The sequence below is a fragment of the Homarus americanus genome, unplaced genomic scaffold (assembly GCF_018991925.1).
Source record: "Homarus americanus isolate GMGI-L3 unplaced genomic scaffold, GMGI_Hamer_2.0 scaffold52512, whole genome shotgun sequence".
NCBI classification, from domain to species: domain Eukaryota; kingdom Metazoa; phylum Arthropoda; class Malacostraca; order Decapoda; family Nephropidae; genus Homarus; species Homarus americanus.
In genome coordinates, this window is record NW_024735442.1 from 1,750,116 (window position 1) to 1,775,227 (window position 25,112).

The window sequence follows — 25,112 nt, forward strand, 5'->3', positions numbered from 1 at the left end:
CCAAAATTAAAACAATTTCACAGTAAATCTAATTATGTATACATACAGTCTATGGAATACAGTAGAATATAGTCTGAAACAATACAGTATAAGTAAAATCAAACATCAGTTCTGTATCTCTTTAAATCTGGGTCTGTCTTTAAGAATTTGTTCAATTAAGAGAGTAGTTCAATAGGGGTGTGCCCATTTCGTCACCAACCCGTTTCGTCACCACGTTCATCCCCATTTCAAGGGCTTTGGACCTTCATTATGTATTCAATGAAGCAGTGAAGACGTAATGGCTGGTTTACTATCTTTGTGTACAAACTGTTACGACCTTCCTTTTTTCAGAAGCAGTAGACATCTCGCAAGTGTTGTCGAATTATCACTGGCTGTCCTGCCAGTCTCCGGTTATTTCTCAATGAGCGGTATCGGTGTGCAGACAAACAACAGGCAGGTAGAGTTCCACCAGCTCATAGAAACACACTTGTGCACTGTAGTTCCTCTTTAATAAACACTAATTCTTCACAACACTGTTAACAGGGCAACGTCTTCACAGCTTGACTCCACACCAATATATAGTCGGCACACTACCAGTGTACAATTCCTTAGTCTTCTCATTTTATATTAATCACAACAATTCCACAATATTTTCGAGGCTCACAATAATAAGTAAATCATAAAAAAATAATGCAATTCATTCTAGAAAATCCTTGCATAATTAATACATCAATATATACACAAAAATTTTACTAAATGTGCCAAAATAACTATTGCTTGGGATAGAAAATAATCAAAACACCTAGTTTACAAAATTGTAATACAAAATTAAGCTTCGGCATAACAATACACTGGATCATGCAAGCATCTCACGAAGACAATTTACTGAAGACTAAAGCAAAACAAAAATAAAAACATTGTTAATACGCCTGCATTTGATCAATATTTTGTTTATTTACCATTGTTTTAATAATTTTCTTTTTAAATAATTAATATTCATGTATAATAATAACAATAATTCTCGAGTCATCTGTATACATGTGTAATTTCTATTCGTGTAAAATAATAACTTACAATTTGTCACTCTAATACTAACGGTCTGATAGTGGTGACGAACCGGGTTGGTGACGAACCGGTTGGTGACGAACCGGTGGACAACCGGTTGGTGACGAACCGGTTGGTGACTTAACCGGTTGGTGACGAACCGGTTGGTGACGAACCGGTTGGTGACGAACCGGGTGGTGACGAACCGGGTTGGTGACGAACCGGGTTGGTGACGAAATTGGAGGTAACCGTTCAATATACAGTATGTATATCATGTTGACTTACCCAAAAATCAAATACTATACAGTAATGTACCTGTAGAAAACCCATAAAATTACAACATGACACTTCAACAAAGTTGCTTTTATTGGTACCAGCTATCATAATAAACACTTAGTTTAATAAGGCTAGTTAGTTAGGTAAGGTCTGGTAGGTTTCTCTGGGTGGCTAGGTTAGGTTCTACTTATTACTGTATTATGGTAAAAACATCTTTGGAAAAAATGAACTAAATCGAACAACTCCTTCTGGTGGTGTGAAACTTTTCTTGTTAACTGTTAATTGTAGATAATATTCTCGATACTTGGCTATTGGCAACAAAGACAATAATACCTCATGGAATGTTCTCAACTACTGTATAACATAAACAATTATATTTTACCTTTAGTAGTGTATCAACAGCTGCATGTAATAGATCTTCATCATTATCTAGTAAAGATTCTACACAACCAGACGTGGCCATGGTCAAGAGAAATAATATACCACTTCCTGGAGCTGACACACGTCGTCTACTGCGCCCTTTACTGCTCACATATCATTATGACATCAGCGAAATAGTATAGTATCAGAATAGTCTTTTTCTTCTTTTTTGAATGAAGTGTTTGAAAAAATCGTTTTCTTTTCAACTTATAAGCCTCTGCCGTTTACCAGTGATCATAAAGCAGAGATAAATGACTACAGTTCACTCCTCTCACAGGGATCACTCGTGTAAACAATATACCTATCAATTCCTTCTTTAGCAATGGCTTTAATAGTTAACGTAGCTCAAAATAAACTTTTTTATAGTGTATTTTTCCTTTTTTATGATTTTATGAGTACCGCTGCATTGAGGATAAAATTTTTTTTAGCGCGTTCTTTAAAAAGTTGATCACTGCCATCAGGTAGCACTCAACCCACAGTCTCGACGGTGTGGTAACTTATTCAATATTGTATAAATGTTTTAAGGTTGAGTTATACTTCTTATTATTAGATATTCCTTGGTTATTTTGTTTTTTGCTTTAGTTTTATGTTCTTATCTTATTACAGTAGTGTACTGTAATATGCTTCAATATTTTAGGTCTTTAAACACTTAATTGTTTGTAATTATACTAGCTTGTCAATGATAAAAATTGTGACACTTACAACACAATTTATGTATCTCTTATTTTGTCATTATTGAAAACTATAGGCTGTACTGTATTTACTACTGAAATACAAGCGAATATCTATCAAGATCAGAAGACTTCCCAAGCTTCATAGGTGCATTTGGAAAGGCTTCTCAGTGCCACGATTTGACACAAGGCTATCGATAATAATCAATGATATGGATGGCCTTAATATATTGGTTCACATTGAAGATGGACGTCTTATACCTGTACCAGTTTACAACAGCTATTGATTGGCTTTTCAAATCCAGGTCCTTGTCACGTGTACCCATGTGTAAGTGGGGTGCCACATGATAGTGCTTGGACTGTTGTTTCTCAAATGATATACCAGACGCTATTCACTCTTCCATACAAATGTTTGCAGATAATGTTAAGCTATTCAGAGAAATTAATGAGCAGAAAGAGTGGAGTTACAGAAAGACCTCTATTGCCTTAAGGTGTGGTCAAACGAATGGATGCCGAGACTCAACATTCCAAAATGCAAGATTTTGTACCTTGGTTGAACCAATAGCAAGCATATCTCATGTCCCACCAAGATTAACAAGCACCATCAAGTGAAACCTAATATTAAAAGGACCTGGGTGTTTATGCTGACAGCATACTCAAGTTCTTGAATCATTGTGAGAAGAAGGTAAATCAGGCAAATGAATTAGTAGGGCTTATATGATCAGCTTATTAGATGTTTGGTGTCTATGTTAATGTTCACATCACAAAACATACTGTGTCACCAATTTAATCAGAATGTTATTACCCAAGAATCTCACGTCTGGTTATGACTTTTGGTAGCTCTGGTATCTGGTAATGCGGAACGCAGGGCTGTACGTACTGTATTCCTAAACAGTACAGTACAGTACTGCTCTGTATTTAAATTCCCCTTCTATTGTAACTGTTAAAAAAATAAAAACAAATACCTTAAGACTGTACTATACCCTGTATGTTACAAAGAATTTGTAAACAGCCATATTATTTGGTTTGTACAGAACAGTACCAAAAGTAGAGAAAATAAAAAAAATAAAAAATTAGAATCACTTTTATTTTTAAATTATAGAAAAAATATGAAACAATGTCTTGTTTACAAACTATGAATTTCCTCACTCAGAAGACTGTATAGACATCACAATATTAAACTACATACAGAAATGTCTAGTGCAAGATATTAATTGAGTCGTTGCCTATATGAAGGGCGACCGTGTGAAACAATACTTTTGAACAAAAATGTGACTAAAATTGTTTTCTATTCCTATCTATAACTCACACAAATCTCTATAAGTTTTCATGTTTTATTCTCACTTTGTAGTGTTTGGGTAATACTTCATAAATATACATGAGAAAAATGTACACCATTCCATAATAATGTACAGCGAGTTCTGCTATAACGCGTGTTTTGATAACGCGAATTGGCTCTAACGCGATTTATGAATAGAGGAACGATATTTTGTATAACGCGAACGCTTGTTTGCTGTAACGCAATTTTTACTTACTAGTTCTCCAATTTTGTGGGATAAACTGTGAATATGGTAAAGAAGAATATCTCCAAGAAGCGTTCTGGTGATCGCATTCCTGGTGATGATCGTAAAAGAAAGGATATAACACTTGAAGAGAAGCTCGATGTTATCAACCTCAACATCAACCTTCTCCCCCATCAAGTTTTATTCATATTTTTTCAAGGTAAAGTGTTACATTTACTGTATGATTTCATTATTAGATATGAATGTAACATTTATTTAGACTGTGCTATCCTTTGTGTTAGGCTAACTACTAATTTTTTTCGATTTCGAGTAATGTAGTAATCTGCACCTAACCCTATTTTCTCCATAAGCCGTTATTTCTATTACGCGATTTTCTATAACACGATATTTTACAAGAACACAACTATCGCGTTATAGCAGAACTGACTGTAATGCCTGGATGCTAATAACTGCTTTATCGTAATGATAAAACACTATAAAATGCACATGAAAAAAGTTTAAAATGATGTGGTCATACAAAACTGTATATGTTATGGTGCGTAGCACCCTACTTGGCTGATCTTTCATTCACCTCTGTGTAACATTTTTGGAAGAAGTTTTGGTACCACTGGTTAGAAGAGCGAAGCATCACATGCTAGAACATGGGTCTGGATACATGAAACCATAGAACACAAATTTTCCCTAAAATGGTTAGGTTACCTTTCTCAGAGGCAACACCTAAATTGTAATCATATGCTGTGAATAATGCAATAATTATAATAACAAAAATATATTTGATCCATACCACTGAATAATGAAATTTGCAAACCACATATGAGCCTCCTTTAATTTTAAATGAAAATTAGTTACATAACTTAAATATGGTATACAGTAATGTATAACTAGCATCTCCTTGGGCATACTAAATACTGACCTCACTAAAGAATCATCCTCTTTACTTATTTCACAACAGTGTTTCCTTGAATGATAGACGTTGACTTAGGCTACTATCTGATATCAATCATGGCATATGAAGCCAATGAAATCACAATATAAAATGTACACACTCGATTAATGAGTCTGATATATCCTGGAAATTAAGCCAAGATAAAGTACTGTACTCCAAATATGGTACAGGTAGCAATGTGCTTTTAAAATCTTATTAGAAATGAAACCTGCAAATACACATAAGACCTTCGTATTAATCTAACTGATTCATCAGCAATATCCACCATTTTACCTCAATGAGTTTAGTTCATTAACAACAGAAACACCCCCCCCCAGTAGGTCTTTATTATTCAATTTGAATTATACCATTTTAGCTTCTGGAACATATGGTACATGTCCTTACTATTTTTATGTCCAAGATACATCCTATAAAATTTAGAGTACATATCTTGGTCATAAAAATAGTAAGGACATTTGGAGTTTAAATGTTAATTCTTGTAACCATGTTTGAAGCTCATTGAGATCACTCTCCAAGTTTTCAGTCAGTTAAATTTTTAATTTCTCTATAAAACTTTCAGGTCACGACCAAACATTTTTATGCATGAGAGAATAACATATGGCACCTCATTTATGAAATTGACAAACAATACCATTAATTTATGTTGTAGCTGCTGCCAAGTCCAATTTTAATCCTTTCATAAGATACACTGTCAAACACCTAGGCAAATCAAGGGATATATTATCAATATTATTATCATGCTTAAATATTTAAGATCAAACATCCAAAAAAACAATCCTAATTACTATTGTCAGTTACACAATTAAGCCAGGAGGTAAACTTAATGTTATATTCTTCATGAAAGCTCCATACACCAATACTTAGCTGGCAATGTTTTGAAGCAGTGGAAATAATATGCATACGGTACCTTGATTTAATTTTCAGATCAGAATAAATGTCTCTGCTTTTTTTCTAAATACAAAGATTGTTTTAAAAACAAAGGATAACAAGAATCTCAACATTTACCAATAAGTTTTTTAATTAATTTTGCTGTAGCTGAATTCATATATTTTTCCACACTTCATAAAACTTCATTGTCAGTGGCTGTCTGGCAAATTTTCAAGGTTATCACAGTACAGTATTGTCATAATAAAAAGATAGGTCTTTGTCCAACAAGGCAAATACTCCTGATCACCATTCTAGACCAGAGCATTCAAGTCTTTTGTCACAACAGAAAGATTCACCACATACCAAAGCATGAACTCTCAATACAGGGGTACTTAAAATCCAATTAATTTACTCATTTGTTATGGCACTAGAGAAAATATTTTCACTTACACTGAGGAAAGAAATTTCAAATTGATCATCACTAAATCTGTCTACAGAATTCCTAGCTGCAATACGTATATTATCTCTTCCTTCATCAGTTAATTCAAAAATAGTTTTCATTGCCTGTGCATATGATTCAGCATCTGTGGCTAAGTAACCTGTTTGTTCACCCTCATATTCAATAACAATGTCCATCTTTGGTCCACCAGAGTCATGGGCCACCATGAGGAGTCCTCCTGCCATACTTTCAACAACACATATACCAAAATGCTCACACCACATTGTATGTAGACCAACTGTCCCATTCTGAACACATTCTAAAAGCTCTGCAAAAGATGCATTTAGTTTCCAAACAATTTTGTCTTCAATTCCTAGTGTTGATGCAAGATTCTTTAAATTTTCTACCCTTTGATGATCTTCCTCATTCCTACAGCCACCAATTAACACAAGCTGAACAACCTCTACAGTAGTTGGATCAAGGATTTCACACAGTCTTTGAAAAGCTTTCAGCTGTAGAGTGTGATCTTTTTCTGGACGAAACTGGCCAATAGAAATAATTGTCTTGAATTTTTTCTCCAAATCTCGAATCCTGGGCAAATTCTTGAAGTGTTCAGTGTCACATGGTGGATACACAATGTGTGTATTATGAGTTTGTCCCCAGAGTGCTGTGATGTGCCCGTGTGTCCAAGAAGAGTTCACCATCACCAATTTAGCACAACGTCCAACTAACGCATACATTAGCGCAAATAGGTGATAGTAACCCAACTTTAACATACTGAAAACAATATTTCTGGCAATAAATTCTCTATTATTATGGGATTCAACTCTGTTTGCAACCTGTCCTAGCATGTCGGTGCTTATTGTTGGATAGTGTGTGTAACAACCTACTGTACACCCACCAATGAAACGAAATACTGGGTATGTGAAGGCATAACCCATGGAGTCCATATATATATCTGGACGAAACTTGGACAAGGCCTCACCAGCCAAAAACACAGATCCTACACTCTGCATCATAAGTGTAAGGAAAGGATAGTGTTTCGCCTCAACAAGGGTACGGCTATTAAGAAATATGAACTCGATTGGTCGTGGCAAAACAACATTGAACCGCTGTTGAGCTTTTTGAAGAATCTGCTGAGGGGTAACATCTGTGTCTCCTGTATACACGTAGCATTTGACATTCTGGTACCTGAAAAAAAACCAGTAAGACTTTAACACTATATATAATTCAGTACAGTATATATATTGGGCTCAGAAACCGAAAAGCGACTAAAACGCGTTGTGGTTGTTTTAAAAATAATCAGAAAGCAAAATTTGCGTCTTGGATTTTACCCAAACTTAACCCAATCCAAACTAATCTAACCTAAAGCAAAATCTCACTTCTGGTTATTTTCCAAGCAACCACAACTTGTGGTCGCTTTTCGGTTTCTGAGCCCAACACATACAGTACATATACAGTATATCCACACAAGCCTCCCTCTGTATGTAAAGTGGTTCTATTAGTAAAGCCTTACCCATACAAGTAAAGAGTCACAGGTTTTGTATTTGACCAGCTTGATGAGATGGGTTCTTTCCTCTTACACTACTCTTTGTGTATTTAGCAATAAATGAATATACTCTCAGGTGCACTTGATGATAGTGAAAAATCATCAATGGTGAAACAAAACTTTAGCAGGCTAACATACTGCTATGGGTAACCCACTAACAGGAAATTATCATCTCTCCAGTCAGGCTGTATCATTCTGTATCAGATTACCATACTGTACTATGAACCAAGCTGTTTTATTTGCACCTAAATCAATTTAGCTTAAAATGTTTAAAATTATTTAGCAAGGATCTTTTTTCACAGACACCGCATAATATTTTTGCAAACCTACATTAAACTTTCATCGCATATTTTTCTGATTTAAGGAAACCGTACTTGAGTCCACTGTTACTTCATGCAGCTTCATCAATCAAACTAATTAAAAAATTAATTGTCAAAGGATTTATCCAAACATTATATCTGCAAACTCATCATCACTCAGCAAGAAGCAAAGAATAACATCTGATTTGACACATTCACTAATAATTACAGAAAATCAAAATTAAACCTTTTATTTCTTATTTTACAAATCATAAACATTTTAGGTTTTTGCAAAGATTAATCTGACTAAAGAGAAAAAGACTATCAATATTAATGGGGATTTTTACTTTCAGGTAACTGGTCAATATTGTTGTCTACAATACAGACAGCACTACTGAGTCAACTCTACTTTTAAATTAGATTGAGAACAGTTTCCTGGAGCCAAATATTTTTTTTTTATAAATAATGAACATACCAGGTTTAAAAGTCAAAATATATACTACAGTATGTGCTCTTCCCAGTGGTCTAATATACTGTACAGTACCTGTAGAGGAAGGAGCTGTGGAAGAGTTCAATCTTTCATAAACTACAGTAAAACAAAACTGATATACAAATAATTCATACAAGTCTATTTATTTACAGTACCGTACTGCATTTTGTTACCAACATACTTTTTTTGTAGTGATCTTATTGCACACCAGAGAACTCTTTCTCCACCTCCTCCAGCATTGCAATATGGATGAAAGAATGCTACATGAAGATAACCTGGTTCACCTCTTCGCAATGTATACACACACTGTGAAATGAAACAAAAGAAGTTGTTAGGGCAACACCTGCAATAAACAATGGTTATCAAAATGATTGAATTCTGCACCAGTTAGCCAGAAGATCCACCTGCACCCATTATTACCACTCAAAGACATTTGAACAATATGCATTAAATAAGTGTAAAGCAAGGATTCCATTCACACGTTAGCGTTGCCACCAAAAATAGATCACATTGAAATGTACACGGTTGTTTCCGTTAGCACGGTTGCGTTTGCATTATGTGTCTGCAGTACATGCCAATCGCTCCCTGTAGCGATTGAAAATGCAAATGCACTGCAATACGCGTGAATGGAATCCTAGCCTTAGAATTCATAAAAATTGATATATGTTGTGGTAAAGAAGATTTACTGAAAAGTTTGTGCACTGTATATTGTCTCAAGAATTAATTGGGTATACTGATTACCGGGTATGCAAACAACTCTCACTACAGGCATTTATATGCATCAAGAAAGTTCTGGGTTAGCATGTGCAATTTAAAGTTTTATCCTACGTATTTCAAAATATGAAAAATCATTTATATTTCTTAAGGAACCTTCAATATTTCACTAAACAATCATAATACAGTATATGAAGACAATCTTATGCATACAATTCAAGAACTTTTCCCTTTTATTTTTTTAGTCATGCATCATACATTGCACTTTGTTGTCATAAAGTAGTTGGTGTGTCTCTCTTCCTCTTGGGAGAACTAGAGCCAAGAGTATTTAGTGGTAGCTTACAAAGTGAAGACAAAAATATTGTGAATTGGACATAAAATAATAAATAGTGGTAAATACAGGGTAGCCACAACACCAGCAGCAGGACCTTGCTTTCCTCACTGTATCTTGGGTTCAATACCTGTGTGATCCTACCAACATCACAGATTTTCTTCAGGTTCTGTAATGTAATCCAGTATCCTCCTGTACTAACACTGGACAATGAAGGTCATAAAAAAGAACAGACTGACTTCTTGAATGATCTAGCAAGTGTGACAAGTGGTAGAAATAATAAATTAAAAAATAAAATATCTAAGTGTCAACTGAGGTGCAATACCAATGACGTACCTGACAACATTGTGTTACAGTTGTAAGTTGTCACTTGAAAACACTGTACCCTGAAAAGTTATTAAATTTGGAGAGCTATATAAAAACAAGTACTCCTGTACCAAGGTAGGTAGATACCAGGTAGCCTCACTCCCATAGGATCTACGCTAATGAAAATAAAAATGAAATTTTTATTTACGTAATTTTGAAGGCTTATGATGGTATTAAAAGTTGTACAATAAATGTATGGAATGGAGATTTTTTGTTTTATTTTAATTGGAACCACTGATTAAATATATAAAATAAATATAAATATCTTACTTGCGACGCTTGCGACCGCTGGATTCGATCCAACGTCGCTGATTGGCTAACGATGACATCACTTATTAAGCTCCACCCACTTAGTTACATCAAACAGTAGCAGATAATAATACCACAATATTACAAACGCATGAAGTGGCAAAAGGGGCGTGGCTTAGTGATCTCGAGAGTAGAGTTGCCAATTAGTGAATTCCTAGGGGCCTGCGTGAGGTTACCTGGTATCTACCTACCTTGCCCTTTACAGTGTTGGTAATCTGTATACTGTACATTATGTATATGGGTTGACAAAACTCTTTTCAGCTTTGAGATCAAATGTTTGCCAAAACTGTAGTGTAGGTGTAAGTGCTTCAGTTCAGCCCAAACAGACAAACTGCCACTGAACTTTCTGATTTTTTTTTTATTATTTTATGACTATTATTTTGTTTAATGGGGTGAATATTGTTTGAATGTTGTGGCCAAATGGAAAGCTACAAAGTAGTCGAACATGACATTAATTGTGATGTTTGCCAGAAAATACTTTTTCTATAACAGTGATGTTAATTGGTAGTCGCCGGTCGATGGAATGCCAGATAAGGGAGAGTCAACCTGAAGCACAGTTAATGTAGCTAGGAGTAGTCCACATTTGATTACAAATAAAATATCTTAATTCATCAGTTTTATGCCCTATTGAGAATCTTTGCATCAAGGAAATGATCTGTTTATTGATACAATACTTAATAAAAATTTTAGAAAATATCTCGAGACAATCAGTTCAAAAAACTACATACTGTGCATACCCATTCTTGTACACTTACTCGTCTTATATCCACACACTTCCTGTAATAAAGTATTTATAATTTTACAGAATGCATTCATTAAACTTACAAACTTGAGAAGAAACCAGCATATGCAAGCAAGTCCTGCCAAAAGGACCAGAAGCTGCAGTAGAATCATGATGCCTAAAGACCAAACCCGTATTGATAATGACAGCATCTCCGATGTCAAATTGAACAACTCCATCAGAGAGTCTATTAAATTGGTAGTAGTGCCATTCATCTCTGCTATTACTGAAAAAAACCCAGGCATTATTTTCATATAATAAATGAATGAGTCTTATTTTATTATTAATATAAAAGACTAAGTCTTTGTTATAACATAGCAAATAAGGAGCACGACCAAGGCAACAGAGCTAATCTGAAGAAAACTCATTTCCTGAGACAATTAACACAGAAATAAATATTAGAAGCTATAATTTCCACCAAACAGATTACGCTTCATTTGACAGTGATGTAATCCAAGTTTGCAATAATGACCCTCTTACTCCTAATACCAAATTCACAAGGAAAAACTTATCTACCTACCTCCTAGTTTAGAAATAAGCTTAAGACTGTACACTTCTTGGGTTGGGCACAGCTACATATATGGTATTGTTTATGGAGAGAAAGGATGATATACAGTATAGTAATACCAAAACCTCTCTTACGGTACATTAGTTTGTAAATGGTGAGACAGACAACCTACAGCTATTATGTAAGATAGCTGGAGTGACAATGAGCTCCTGGTTCTTAGCAATCAGCAGGTAATGGTTATCCCACACCCCTGGGAGGATGAAAATCATTCACAGGGTTGTTCCACCATCTGCAAGCATACCTGATAGTGTGCTTATCTACTGTTGAATCCTCAGAGGCTGGTGTACAAAAAGGGATCCCACCCAATCCTTCATTCCTGGTCAGGAATTAAACCCATGTACAATCACTTGTGAAGCCAAAATTTCCGGAGGAGTATATACAGAAAATAATTAATTTCTTTACATACAAAGTACGTAGAGATATCATTTTAGTGTCCTCTGATCAGTTTTCCACTGTGTTTTACCCCAAAATTTCCCTCATCCTTCATGCCCTACCTACTGCAGGTGATTTATGATTCTAGATCGAGAAAAAAAAATATTTACCTTTAGTGGAGTCTGCATTTACGCGGTCAATTGAGCCCGTGGAGGCCCGCATAAAACGAGAAACGCGTAAATGAAATAACAGAACATATGGGATTAATTGAAATAGAGACGGGGCCGACCCCCAAACTCCACTTTTTGCGACACAATACATACGTTGTAGTAAAATATTATCTTAATTTTATGATGGTATGCACACACACATAATATAGAAGAGAAATATCAATAAGAGAATAATATACTGTACCAGGTAAAAGAAAAATCAAGGTTTAACACTTACGTTAGGTTAGGTTAGAAAAAATCAAGGTTTAACATTTACGTAAGGTTAGGTTAGAAAAAATCAAGGTTTAACATTTACGTTAGGTTAGGTTAGAAAAAATCAAGGTTTAACATTTACGTTAGGTTCGGTTTAACACTTACGTTAGTAGAAGAGATGGGTCGGCATACGTTGATGGGGGCTGGTTCCGAGGCAGAGGGCAGATTACTGGCCCTCAGGTGAATCACCATCACTATCCACCACAGTTGTCAGGGCCTCCCTGACAAATCCCTCAAAGTAAACATCACTGTCTCTATCAATGGCTTGGGCTGGCTGTGGTGGGTTGCGGGCGAAGAAGGCCGTGATGTTACGCTGACAGCTAGTGTTGATGTGTTCGTGATACATATGGATGTACGGCTCCATAGTCTGCAATAGCTGGTTATTGAAGACTTCATAGCGGTGATCATCAGGATCGTTGAAAAGGACGAGCTTGAGTTTCTCTGCAAACTCGATGGTATCCTTTACATTACCATGTGTTGACTTCTGTTGTTCTTGGGGTGCCGCACCACCCGCATCTTCACTGACGTCATTATAATGAGACAAAATCACATATGAAGAGGTAAGCTAGGAGTTTATAGTAGTAGAGTATTATAGTGAGAGGAAATGGTAGTGTGCCTCGAGGGTGTGATGTCAACACTGTATATTAACACAGGCACAGTACAAGTGTAGTATATAAAACACCAATGCGTGTTACAGCTTTATTATACTAGTTCAATAGGGGGAATTAATGGGGGGGTTCGTACACAGTTTATTAGACTATGGTATTCTCGTATAACCTAACCTCACAATTAGAATGGGCACTTCACTAAGTCGATCGTTGGGGAGGTTCGGGATCACCGCACTTCTACCGTCTACACAGCCAGCACTTACTGTTACACGTTGAGTTGACAGCACTCTGTCGAAGGACCCAGTGGCGGACTCCTCTTGAGCAGGACTGGGGACGTTGTTGCTGGCCCTTCTTGGTTACAAGACACTCTCTCGTGAGGGAGGGCTACGACGTCCTATATATTGGGAGACGAGCCGTCAGGTTGAGCTGATTGGGGGGGGGCGGCGAAGGGTCTCCTTCCATTTGACCCCGCTAATGTAAGGTCAGGTCTGGACTTTTTCGCAGCTGTAAGTTGTTGTATATTTTGGAGAAATCTTCAGATGACTGGGTTCTTGTTAACATCGTTGGTGTGGCCGTGTGACATGAGAGAGGCCCTGGTTGATTTGTGGCCCCTTGACTTGGGCTGCGAGGGGTCCCTGTACATTTGACCTGGCTAATGTGAGGTCAGGTCTGGACCTTGTCTGAGATGTACTGTAGGTTATTGTGTAAATAATGGAAGGGTCGGCAGGTGGCTCCTTCTGACTGTGTGTCTCTTACATATTTGTTGGGGCCGTGTGGCATGGAAGGGATGCTGGTTGATTTGTGGCTCCTTGAGTGGCTGCGAGGGGTACCTTTACATTTGACCCCCCTAATATCGGGTCAGGTCTGGACTGTTTCTGAGATGTAAGCTGTGGTCTGACAACCCATCACTACATCATCGTCTTCCAACATCTCGTCGCAGTCACCTCAGGATCCCTGATCACCTCCATAATGTCTTCGTTGGTGGTCTCGGAAAAGCCTGCAGCTGTAACACTCTGTGCAGCTTCTCTTGCAAGGTCCACTGCCACTGCAACAGACTGAACCTCACCAGTCACAGGTTGACTCTGCCTCCCACCTGGGATACCTTGCAACACATGCTGCCAAGCGTGACGAATCGTTGCCACAGACAGCTGCCCCCATGCCTCCACCAAGAAATCTACAGCTTTCGTGACGTTGAATTTCTTCCAAAACTGTTTGACGCTAACTTCTTACTCCGCCAACTCTTCTTCCTCGTCGCTCTCGCTATCGGTGTCACCCAGGTTACACAACTCATCCTTGGTGTTGGTACAGTCGTTCAGGAGCTTAAATTTCTTTGCAGAGAATGCAGCCTTAACGTTGCATATCAACTCCTGGTCCATGGGCTGGATTAACGACGTAGTGTTGGGAGGAAGGAAGACCACTTTTACGTTTGGGTGACGATCCAACAGTAGGGGCGAGTGTCCTGGTGCGTTATCAAGGAGCAACAAAATGTTGAATGGAACATTCTGTTGCTCGCAGAATATCTTGACGTCGGGAACGAAACAGTCGTCAAACCAGGAGAGGGACAGAGCAGTGAACATCCACGCCTTACGCGCGGTTAGCCAGTGGACATTTAGCTTGGTCATGTCCATGTTCTTGTAAGCGTGCGGCTTACGGGCTGTGTGGATCACCGATAACTTGAGTTTACAGGTACCGGAGGCATTGGTGGTAAACAGGATGGTGATGCGCTTCTTCTGCAACTTTTGGCCCCGACACTTGCTGGCAGACTTGACAACGAAGGTCTTGGAAGGTAGCCTTTTCCAAAACAGACCGGATTCATCCATGTTGAACACCTGGTCGTCGGTGTACTGTCCTTCCTCCATAACTTCTCGTAAGAATGGAGGAAAATCACTAGCCGCAACATGGTCAGCACTCGCTCCTTCACCACCAATGTTAATGTTGGTGATCTTGTTCCTCTTCTTAAACCCTTGCAGCCACCCAGAGGAAGCATTGAAGGGTTTGGGCTCTGCAATTCCCACCTTATGTGCCACTGCTACGTACAGTTCACGTGCGTACTCTTGAACCGACCGCGTGTCCACCGCCGTGTTCCGTCTTGCCTGACGAATCAAGTAGCTCACCAGCAAATTCTCTTTCTTGAGCAGCACCTTGTTCTGGCAGTACTTCACCATTGAAGCACCTGCAGACTTTGTGATGCTCATGTGTTCTTTTATCTTGGCGGCATCCTTCTTGATCGTCCGGATCATAGATTCGTTCACGCCATGCTGGCGCGCCAAATCAACTTGCCTCGTTCCTTTTTCTAATTCTTGTACGATCTTGTACTTATGTTTGTAACTTAGGGCATGTCGTATCTTCTTTGGCTTGGAGCGGCTGGGTCCAGGTAATGCAAGGTTTTTCTATGGGGGTGGGGGTCCAGCAGATGCCATTCTTACGAGATTAGTGGGAACAATACAGCACAGTATACGCGGGGTGACTGGGAACAGGGCGACTGACGGGGGTAGCGGCTTCTTCTCTGTGGTGGCAGGGCACGTCATATTACATTGAACCAATCACAGCTAGCGGGGGAGGGAGGTAAGGATGCGTGGCCCAATCACAGTCCGATACGTCATATAACGTCACCGATAACGCAACAGCGACATACTGCGCAACCTTACTCGCACCGCTTGTGGTCAGGCATGGGTCGCTTGAATACAAAATGGCGCGGCGCGTCTGGACCCTCCAGCGACTCTCCGCGTAAATGACCTAATTTACCGCGTAATTAAAGCATTTAAATTCTGGCAAGGCACCGCGTAAATGACCAAACGCATTAACCAAAACCGCATAAATCGACTCCTGTAATTAAAATAAATAGTTGTTGACTCTTTTAAAATAATTATTATAATAAGAACATCTGTGTAAAAATAGACAAATTGAACAACTCCTTCAGGTGTTACCCATCTCCCTAATTACAGTACAATATTACCAAATTTAATTATGAATCGATTTTCTTCTATGAGTATGTATTTTTCTTGTGCAAATGAGAGATGTACATCCTTCACCCTAACAAGCATATAAATCACCTGTAGTAGGCAGGGGCATGAAGAGATTAGAATGAAATTAATAGAGGGGTAAAACACAGTGAAAAGCAGTCATATGACACGAGGCAAATGTCTCTCTGAGCTTTGTATGTGAAGAAATGAAATAAATACTTTAGCAATACTCCTCTATGAAAAAATCTGCAGTCAGCACGGTAACATAATCTGCTCAGTTTGATTACAATCAAACTGTTCAGTCTTGAACATATTCTCACACCCACAAAAAATGTAAAATTACATGACACTTCAGCAAGTTGTTTTCATTGGTACGGATAATAAAATAAGTACTTTCTGTTAGAAATATGGCGGGGGTTACGTGTTAAGTTTATTTGGTTGGTTGGGTCAGGCTCCTATTAGGTTCTAGTATTTTTTTTTTTTTTTTATGGGGAATAGCCTACCAGGGCACAGGTCATCAACCCACAACATGGGCTGGGGGGGGGATGGGGAAATAAGAGTAAAAATAAATTAAAAATAGAAGATAAAAAACTATACTAACCTCCACCTAATCTAACCTAACCAGGGGAGCACAGTCATTCGATGTTCTGGGTGTGCACTGTCATGGATGAACATACATACATAATAAAATGTTAAATATTTCGCTTATACAATACATAATTTGTGCCAGAAGTGCCATTGAATAAAAGTGTCTTAGAGTTGTTAAAATTACTGATTGCAATTATAAAATTCACGACATTCGCTTAGTGACAACATGTGAAATACTGTAATACCAATTAGTTTACTAGTGACTGAATTCAGTACAGTATTTTAGGATCTTTTCTGGTAAATTTTGACAGATATACAGTAGATCTACATTTGGTATAGGTGTAATGGAAGTCCTCATCAGTCCAGCATGTATGACCATGACAGGTGTTGTCTGAGCTCTTCTGATATACTACTACCACACTAAGACAGTATTAATGTGGTGTCCCTGATTTAGGACAAGAATGATTCAAATAATAAATGTTTTACAATAACACTGTACAGTAACATAACCCTTTTTGTATTGACCTCAGAGCTGTCTAGTGTGAGCTATTATATGACCAACTATTACTCCATAAATAATGATTCACACTATGATAAATACAGTTGTCTTTATAATTACACTTCCGATGCCAGTAAATTATAATACAAGATTACCTTAATAAATCACCACAGGAATGTTGTGACACGACACACTGCTCACCCTCTGCCAGTGTTGCCAGGGCAGGTATTACATGTTTGCCACATCTTGATTCCCGACCTATAAAACAGCCCCAAAACAGCAATATTTATCAATAATCTTACTTGCCAACAGTATCTAGTGGCCTCTAAAATAAATAACAAGACAATCAGTGATGAAAGGGATAAAATAAAATAAAGAACATTATACTAAATTAAAATGATTGCTATATCTTACACCAATATTAAAAAATAAAAACGTCCTCCCATTTAAGGTTTCATTTTCTTTTATTAAAACAAAGAAAACGGATGTAAATAAAGAGTTTCATGAATGTTTAAATGCCGGACTTAAATAACTTTGAATGAGATTAAAGGTGTTACCGTAGTATTAAAAAGACCATCAGGGTATCACTTTAATTAAATGGCAAACAACAATAATAATAATAATAATAATAATAATAATAATAATAATAATAATAATAATAATAATAATAATAATAATAATGATAATAATAATAATAATAATAATAATAATAATAATAATAATAATAATAATAATAATAATAATAATAATAATAATAATAATAATAATAATAATAATGATAATAATAATAATAATAATAATAATAATAATGATAATAATAATAATAATAATATAATAATAATAATAATAATAATAATAATAATAATAATAATAATAATAATAATAATAATAATAATAATAATAATAATAATAATAATAATAATAATAATAATAATAATAATAATAATAATAATAATAATAATAATAATAATAATAATAATAATAATAATAATAATAATAATGATAATAATAATAATATAAGTTGAGTGCGCGGGAAACGTTATAGAAGAAAAGTGTCTTGGATTGTCTAAAGTACTAAATTATTGATTGCAAAGATAAAATTTGCCAGATTCGTTTGATAATAATAATAATATTATTATTAGTAGTAGTAGTACCCTGTATTAGTATTAACTATGTATAAAATAATTATGTAGTTAATTCAGAACAGTAGTTATATTGTAGTGGACAGTCCACTACAATATTAAAGAAATTAACCAGCTATAGAAATTTCAATAACAAAAAGTTGTAGCGTACTATATGTGGCCAGTTGTCAATTCTTTTTAGTTGTCTATTGTCTCTTTGTATGGGCACACAAACGTACGTACAGTATATGTAGATACCTCACACTCAGGAATGAGGTAGAATAGAAACTCACAATACGTTTTCTGTATATATATTGTTGTACAGTGTAGTGCTAAGGAGTTACTAGGTGAGGAGTAGCCTTGCTCAGAGGTCCTGTAGGGCAAGGAGCTTTCTGAGGGAGCTGGGTGGTGAGGTGCTGGAGAGAGATCTTGCTGGTCCAGTAGTCAGAGTAGAATCGTCTCCCTGGCCAGCCACGGCCGTATTTATACAATTTACTTTTATTTACTTTTATCCTCTTCGCCACTGATCAGCTTGTTAGCCGCTTGGGCGATCGGTCACGTCTCTTTTCCTTTATATTCTTCACCAAAAGGTCGGCTCGCTAGCCGCCCGGGCGATCGGTCACGTCTCTGTCACGCACTGTTGGCAAGTACTGGGCATGCACCGGCTCCTGAATGTACCTGAACCTGCTCCAGTGTTGGTCAAGTCTTCTCTTGAAAGAGCTCACACTCGGTGCCGTCACAACACTCTCTGGTAGATTGTTCCAAGAGTTTACAACCCTCACCCCGAAAAAGTTTGCCCTCACGGTTTTCCGGACTTGCGGCTTCTTCAATCTTGAGCTGTGACCCCTTGTGGGGCGAGCGTCCGCCAGCTCAAAGTAAGGACACTCAACTGAGTAGTGCCCCCTGAGATGCTTATAAACCTCAACTAGGTCCCCCCTTGCCCGTCTGTAGTATAAGCTAGGCAAGTTCAGGCGCTCCAATCTCTCAGGGTAGCTGAGATGCCGAAGTGCAGGCACCAGTTTGGTGGCCCTCCTTTGAACATTTTCAACCAACTGACAGTCCCTAGCATATCTCGGGGACCAGATGGGGTGACAGTACATCAGGATTTGGGGTGCGCGTAGCGTGAGAGGCAATCACATAGGAGGAGGCCAGGCACATCCGACACTCAGATCCTAGCTTTGCTGCGTGTGCGTCCGCACTGGAGAGTAGGTCTACCCCAAGGTAGGTAGATACCTATCTTGGGTCTACCATAGGGTTGCCATATCTGAACATTCAAAAAAGAGGACGCTACCGAAGACATCCCCCCACCCCGGGCACACACAGGCTAATATACAACATACATGGTATAGAAATCTTTAAAAAAAATTACCTTTGTTTAAGGCTGAACATCTTCATTCCCTTAGCTGCTGTCTTAAGAACATAAGAACATAAGAATGGAGGAAACTGCAGCGGGCCTATTGGCCCATACTGGGCAGTCCCGTTTACACCCAACCCCTATTGCTCATATAAGCATCCAACCTATGTTTGAAGCTATTCAGCGTATTCGAGTTAATGATGATATTTGGTAACTTGTTCCATTCATCCACAACTCTGTTTCCAAACCAGTGTTTACCTATTTCACGCCTAAATCTAAATTTGTCTAATTTAAAACCATTGTTACGAGTTCGCTCCTGGTTGGATAGTTTGAGTACCTTTGTAATGTCCCCTTTGTTTAGCCCTGACTTCCACTTATACACCTCTATCAGGTCGCCCCTCGCTCTATGTCTCTCGAGGGAGTGCAAATTAAGATGCTTTAACCTGTCTCTATACTCAAGGTTCCTAATGCCCGGGATTAGTCTTGTCATTCTCCTCTGAATTCTTTCCAATGATTCTATATCCATTCTGTAATACGGTGACCAGAACTGAACTGCGTAATCCAGGTGTGGTCTCACAAGAGCAAGATACAGCTTTAGGATGACCTCGCTAGTCTTGTAACTAACACTCCTTTGTATGAACCCAAGTACTTTATTAGCCTTGTTACGAGCAAAAACACATTGTTTACTTGGCTTAAGGTTCCTACTTATCATTACTCCTAAATCTCTCTCGCAGTCGGATTTCTCTATGGCATCATTGTTCATCTGGTATCTGGTTTCCCTGTTTACATCTCCTATACTGAGTACTTTACATTTGTCCACGTTGAATTTCATCTGCCATTTTTCAGACCATTCGAAAAATTTGTTTAGATCTTCCTGTAGTTTTGCTGAGTCCTCGTGTGTGTGACTTGGTGTGCCCATGCATACTTTTCTGTAGATCGGATCTTTTTCAGTATTGGCTGATTGCTCTTTAGAAAGGTATAGTAGAAATCACTGCAAGATGTTTCTCGGAAGTTGTACTGTACAGTCAGAATGCCTTTCATTGTTTAACACTCAATTTGTTCCTTTCCTTTGTCCATTGGCTTTGCATCAGTGAAAAAACTTTCTACATTTGCATTGCGAGATGATATAGCAAAGAAGAATTGTGCAATTCTTAGCAATTCTGAGTGACATTCAATGTTTGATTTTTCAAAGTATCTGGTCCACTTTTTGTGCTGGCAGATTACTAAATTCTTCATCACTTGTAATTTTCCACAAACTGCTTCAGGTTACTAACTTGGTCAAAACACTTCATCAACTTCTACCCCCTTATCAATCAAATATTTGACAGCTAAGTTGACAACACCGTACAGGCGTACAAGTGACTTGTCAGCTGGCGAAAACTGAACGAGATCTCTACGGTTCCCACCTTCCCTCTCTCTCTCTCTCTCTCTCCCGTCATTACAGTTTCATGTTTTTTTTTTCCCGTGGAGAAAATGATGGAAGCTGAAATTCCGGACTTTTGAAGAATTTAAAAAATTCCTTCCGGATGAAGATTTCGAGACCTAAATGGAGGACATGTCCGGGAAAATACGGACGTATGGCAACCCTAGTCTACCAGCATCACTGGCTGTACGCTGATTGGCTGGTAGGCGCGCGGGAGCTCAGTCGTCACTTGTAGGGGATGCGTTAGATTATTAACAAATATAACGATAAGAATAAATGGATTTCAGGATTATTGGGAACCCTAGTAGGTAATTATATAGGACTAACCAATGAGCGAAATTGATAAAAAAAACAACGAAAACACCGGATTTTCACTGTTATATTATAGTGGACACTTGTAATTTGTGGAAATATGTTAAAAATTTTATATTTTAAAAATAAACGTTACTTAACATTTGTGGGTATGAAAAACAGATTTAACCAACCTAACCAAACAAATCTACCTAACCTTACCTAACTTCCTTACCGGAGCTCCGCCCCCTGGAACCCCCAGTATATTAAACAGAAAGAACTTACTATGATATGGTGAAATTTGAGACATTTTCTGGACGTGAGCCCGGGCGGCAGAGTGAGTTACTGTGTTGGCGAGTTCCACAATAAATGATTATCATATCAGAACTCACTGATGAAAATAATGTAAGAAAATAAATAAACAGTCTATGTAAACGAAAAATGTGGTGATCTTTAAACAATTGAAGGGACTTGTCATCTTTATCCGTAAATTCACAAATTACGTCCATGTAAGATCTGTCACAACATGCTGAGAAACAAACTGCCCCGGGTGCGGGAAAAGCCCCTGAGCATAGCACGGCCTCATTACCACCCGCAAGATAAACTATTGCGCGCCTAATTATCTATGAAACGAACAATTTCCACATTATATGATTAATTATCGTATCATAACTCAGTGATGAAAATATTGAAAGAAAATAAACAGTAATAAAAATAACTCACTCATGGGTTAGTCCCATATATTAACCCCCCCTAGTATATTTTTGTTAGGTTAGATTAGGATAGGTTAGGTTTAGTTAGATTAGGATATGTTAGGTTAGATTAGGTTGGTTAACGTTAGGTTAGGATAAATTATGTTTGGTCACGATAAATTAAGTTAGATTTGGTTATGTTAAGTTAGGTTAGATTAGATTTGGTTATGTTAAGTTAGGTTAGGTTAGATTAGATTAGGATAAGTTATAATTTGGTTAGGTTGTGTTAGGTTCCACTCATGTTTCACTAGTGATGTGTTTCTATTCCATTACATCCATTTTTAGCTAAACAACAAACATGATTTATGTATATTCAGTGACTAAATTATAGTTGTAAGATAACAGTACTAAACAGAGGTAGAGATGTTAGCAAATTTGTAATGACTAATTTTACTCGCATACTTGGGCATCCGCAGGGGAGTGTAAATGGCAGCTAAAACACACAGTCTATCATGCCTTACATGATATTGTGTGATAACACCAGATTATTCAATAAAAACAATTTATATATAATGAGTAGGTTCTTGACAAACAACTTTAGATATCTTTGAATAATTTCTCAAAGCAACACATACTTTTTTTTGCTGTAAAAGATAATTATTTGCCTACTTAAGGGAATGCACTCCCTTCGGTTCTTCAGTAAGAGTGATGGTGGTAGCTACAGGTTTACATCACTTAATATGAATGAAAATATCGCATACAGTTAACCAATGTGCTTTACTGTACATACAGTATATACATATTGTACATAGTGATACTGTATAAAGAACATCACAGTATTTACAAGTTGGTACAGTAACAGAGTTGGCAGTGACACCATTTTTTCACGTCTTATTCTGTGCTCGTTAGTTTATTGATGACCAACGTTTTTAAAATATAAAGTGCAGCACAGTTTCAAAACTACACAACTACCAATGTATCCTACTGGAAACTTAAGACTGTAAGTTTTAAGATAAGGTCCCTACAGTGGAAAAAGTTTGAAGATCAGACAACATTATTGTTGGAATAATAATTTAATATTTAACAAGTGAAATTGTCATGTAGGTATTCTGTAGAAATTAATCAGGTACAGTATACAGATCAGCACGAATATAGGTCCTTTGTTTATACTTTGAAATATCCAGTGGCAGATCTAGATGTGTACAAAAGAGGGGTGCGGCCTAAAGAAAATTCAAATGATTGCAGGAGATCCAGCACCACCCAAGTGGAAACGTTATCAAGATTCAACAGCCAAAATACAAACCATCGTACAAGACTTTGAGAAACACTATGTGTTGGAATTTTTGAGGGGAATACTCATTATAATTTTAGTATGATATATGTCAGTGAATTTTTAAATATTGATTGTGACCGATCCATAAAACAAAATTCAGTGTTTTACTAATTTGAGTTCTCTTGCAGTTTTGTAGTGTTAAATAATTACTACCCCTGTATTATGCATAATAAATAAAACAAGAAAATGAAACATTAATTCTTAGTGTTATTTTCTCCTCTCTAATCAGTCAGTTCCGTGTTCTATGCCCGTGATTGATAAACTAAATTTTTCCCTATGAAAAACAGTTGACTGGGGGGCAGTTTTCCTAGAACCCACAAAACTTCCTCAGATGATCACTGCTTACCCTACAGCTAATTTCCACTAAAGATGGCTGCCATTTAAGGGTGAAAAATAAAAACAAATTTCAAAATTGAAACAATATATTTTAAATGTTGTGTCATGCATTTATAAAACAGGGAATGAACATAAATACTATCAATCTAAATTAAGTTAAATACTGTAAATGGTACACAAAGAAACTAAAATTGTTACCCTATACCATTTAAAATTAAATGAAACTAAAATATTTATATGCACACAGCACTATGATTAATTTTAGGAACATAATACAGTATAACCATATTTTGCAGCATATAAGACACACTTTTTTGTCTGAAAAATGGCAAAAAAAAACATCAGGCTGCATCCTATATGTGAAGCTGAGGTCTCCTGTAGGCTAACGAATCCCCCAATTGCTGTCTCCAGTAGGTTAAATTGTACTAAAAAACATTATTTTTAATTAACTAAAAAAATATTGTAAATATAAAATCTTGATTTATAACCCGAGTTGATTAACGTCCATGCGGCAGACACCCAACTCTTCAAGAGGTAGCAAAGCAGGAATCATTTCTGGACTCTTACAATGCCATACCTACAACATGTATTTTTAAATCTACAAATACCTGATACAAATGAAGATTTACATGTAACTTTCAATTCACATTTGCATCTGTTAACATAGATGGCACCATTGAAGCCAGGTTAGACTCGTCACTATAAGGCTACTGGTGTTATTTGTTGTTTTTCATCATGTATTTTCGGGTAGATATACGTAACTTGGGGGTGCATCTTACATGGCCGTGAGTCTTATATGCTGTAGAGTATGGTACTTAATTATCAAATGTGACAAGTCATAAAACAATTCAATTTAATACATTACCACATTTCAAATACGGTATACTGTACAGTATTGTGATTGACCATACAATGTGATATAACTGCTGTGAGAGTTGATACACAATTATTATTAATTCTTGGAGATATGGTCCCTGTTTCACATTAATCTTTTTATTCATAAAAGCATATAGGAATACATTAGGTACTGTAATCTGGTAGTAAAGGAAACACGACTTGAGTTTCCTTCACTACAACCTACCATCTGTCCACTATGAACAATATTCTTAGGAACACATAAAATATCCTCCCTGTTTCCATAATCCTAATGGTAGTGATATGGATGTTGTCAGAGAACATTCCAATGACTAGAGTAGCTCATGTCAGTAACTTGTGGAGAATAAAAACCATGGAAAATGAATACCTCATCCAATGATAAGGTCAAGTTATGCAACATACTTGAGCCCAAGTGAAACCACACACTAACTACAGCTCATTCACAAAGGAGGTATGCAGGTAATTTAAAGTGAAATTTATTAAGTGTATATATATATATATATATATATATATATATATATATATATATATATATATATATATATATATATATATATATATATATATATATATATATATATATATATATATATATATATATA

The 25,112-nt window shown here is 36.8% G+C and overlaps 1 protein-coding gene across 1 annotated transcript; it reads right to left on the reverse strand.

Annotated features, from left to right (window-relative positions):
* Positions 1-5,859: 5,859 nt before the first annotated feature.
* On the reverse strand, positions 5,860-17,340 carry LOC121870977 (GDP-Man:Man(3)GlcNAc(2)-PP-Dol alpha-1,2-mannosyltransferase-like). Its single transcript, XM_042372973.1, has 4 exons — positions 17,240-17,340; positions 11,049-11,230; positions 8,685-8,809; positions 5,860-7,356 (listed from the first exon to the last, which is right to left on the reverse strand). Exons 2-4 carry the CDS (start codon positions 11,217-11,219, stop codon positions 6,135-6,137), a joined length of 1,518 nt encoding a protein of 505 aa, XP_042228907.1. The 5' UTR covers positions 11,220-11,230; positions 17,240-17,340; the 3' UTR covers positions 5,860-6,134.
* Between the last annotated feature and the right edge of the window lie 7,772 nt (positions 17,341-25,112).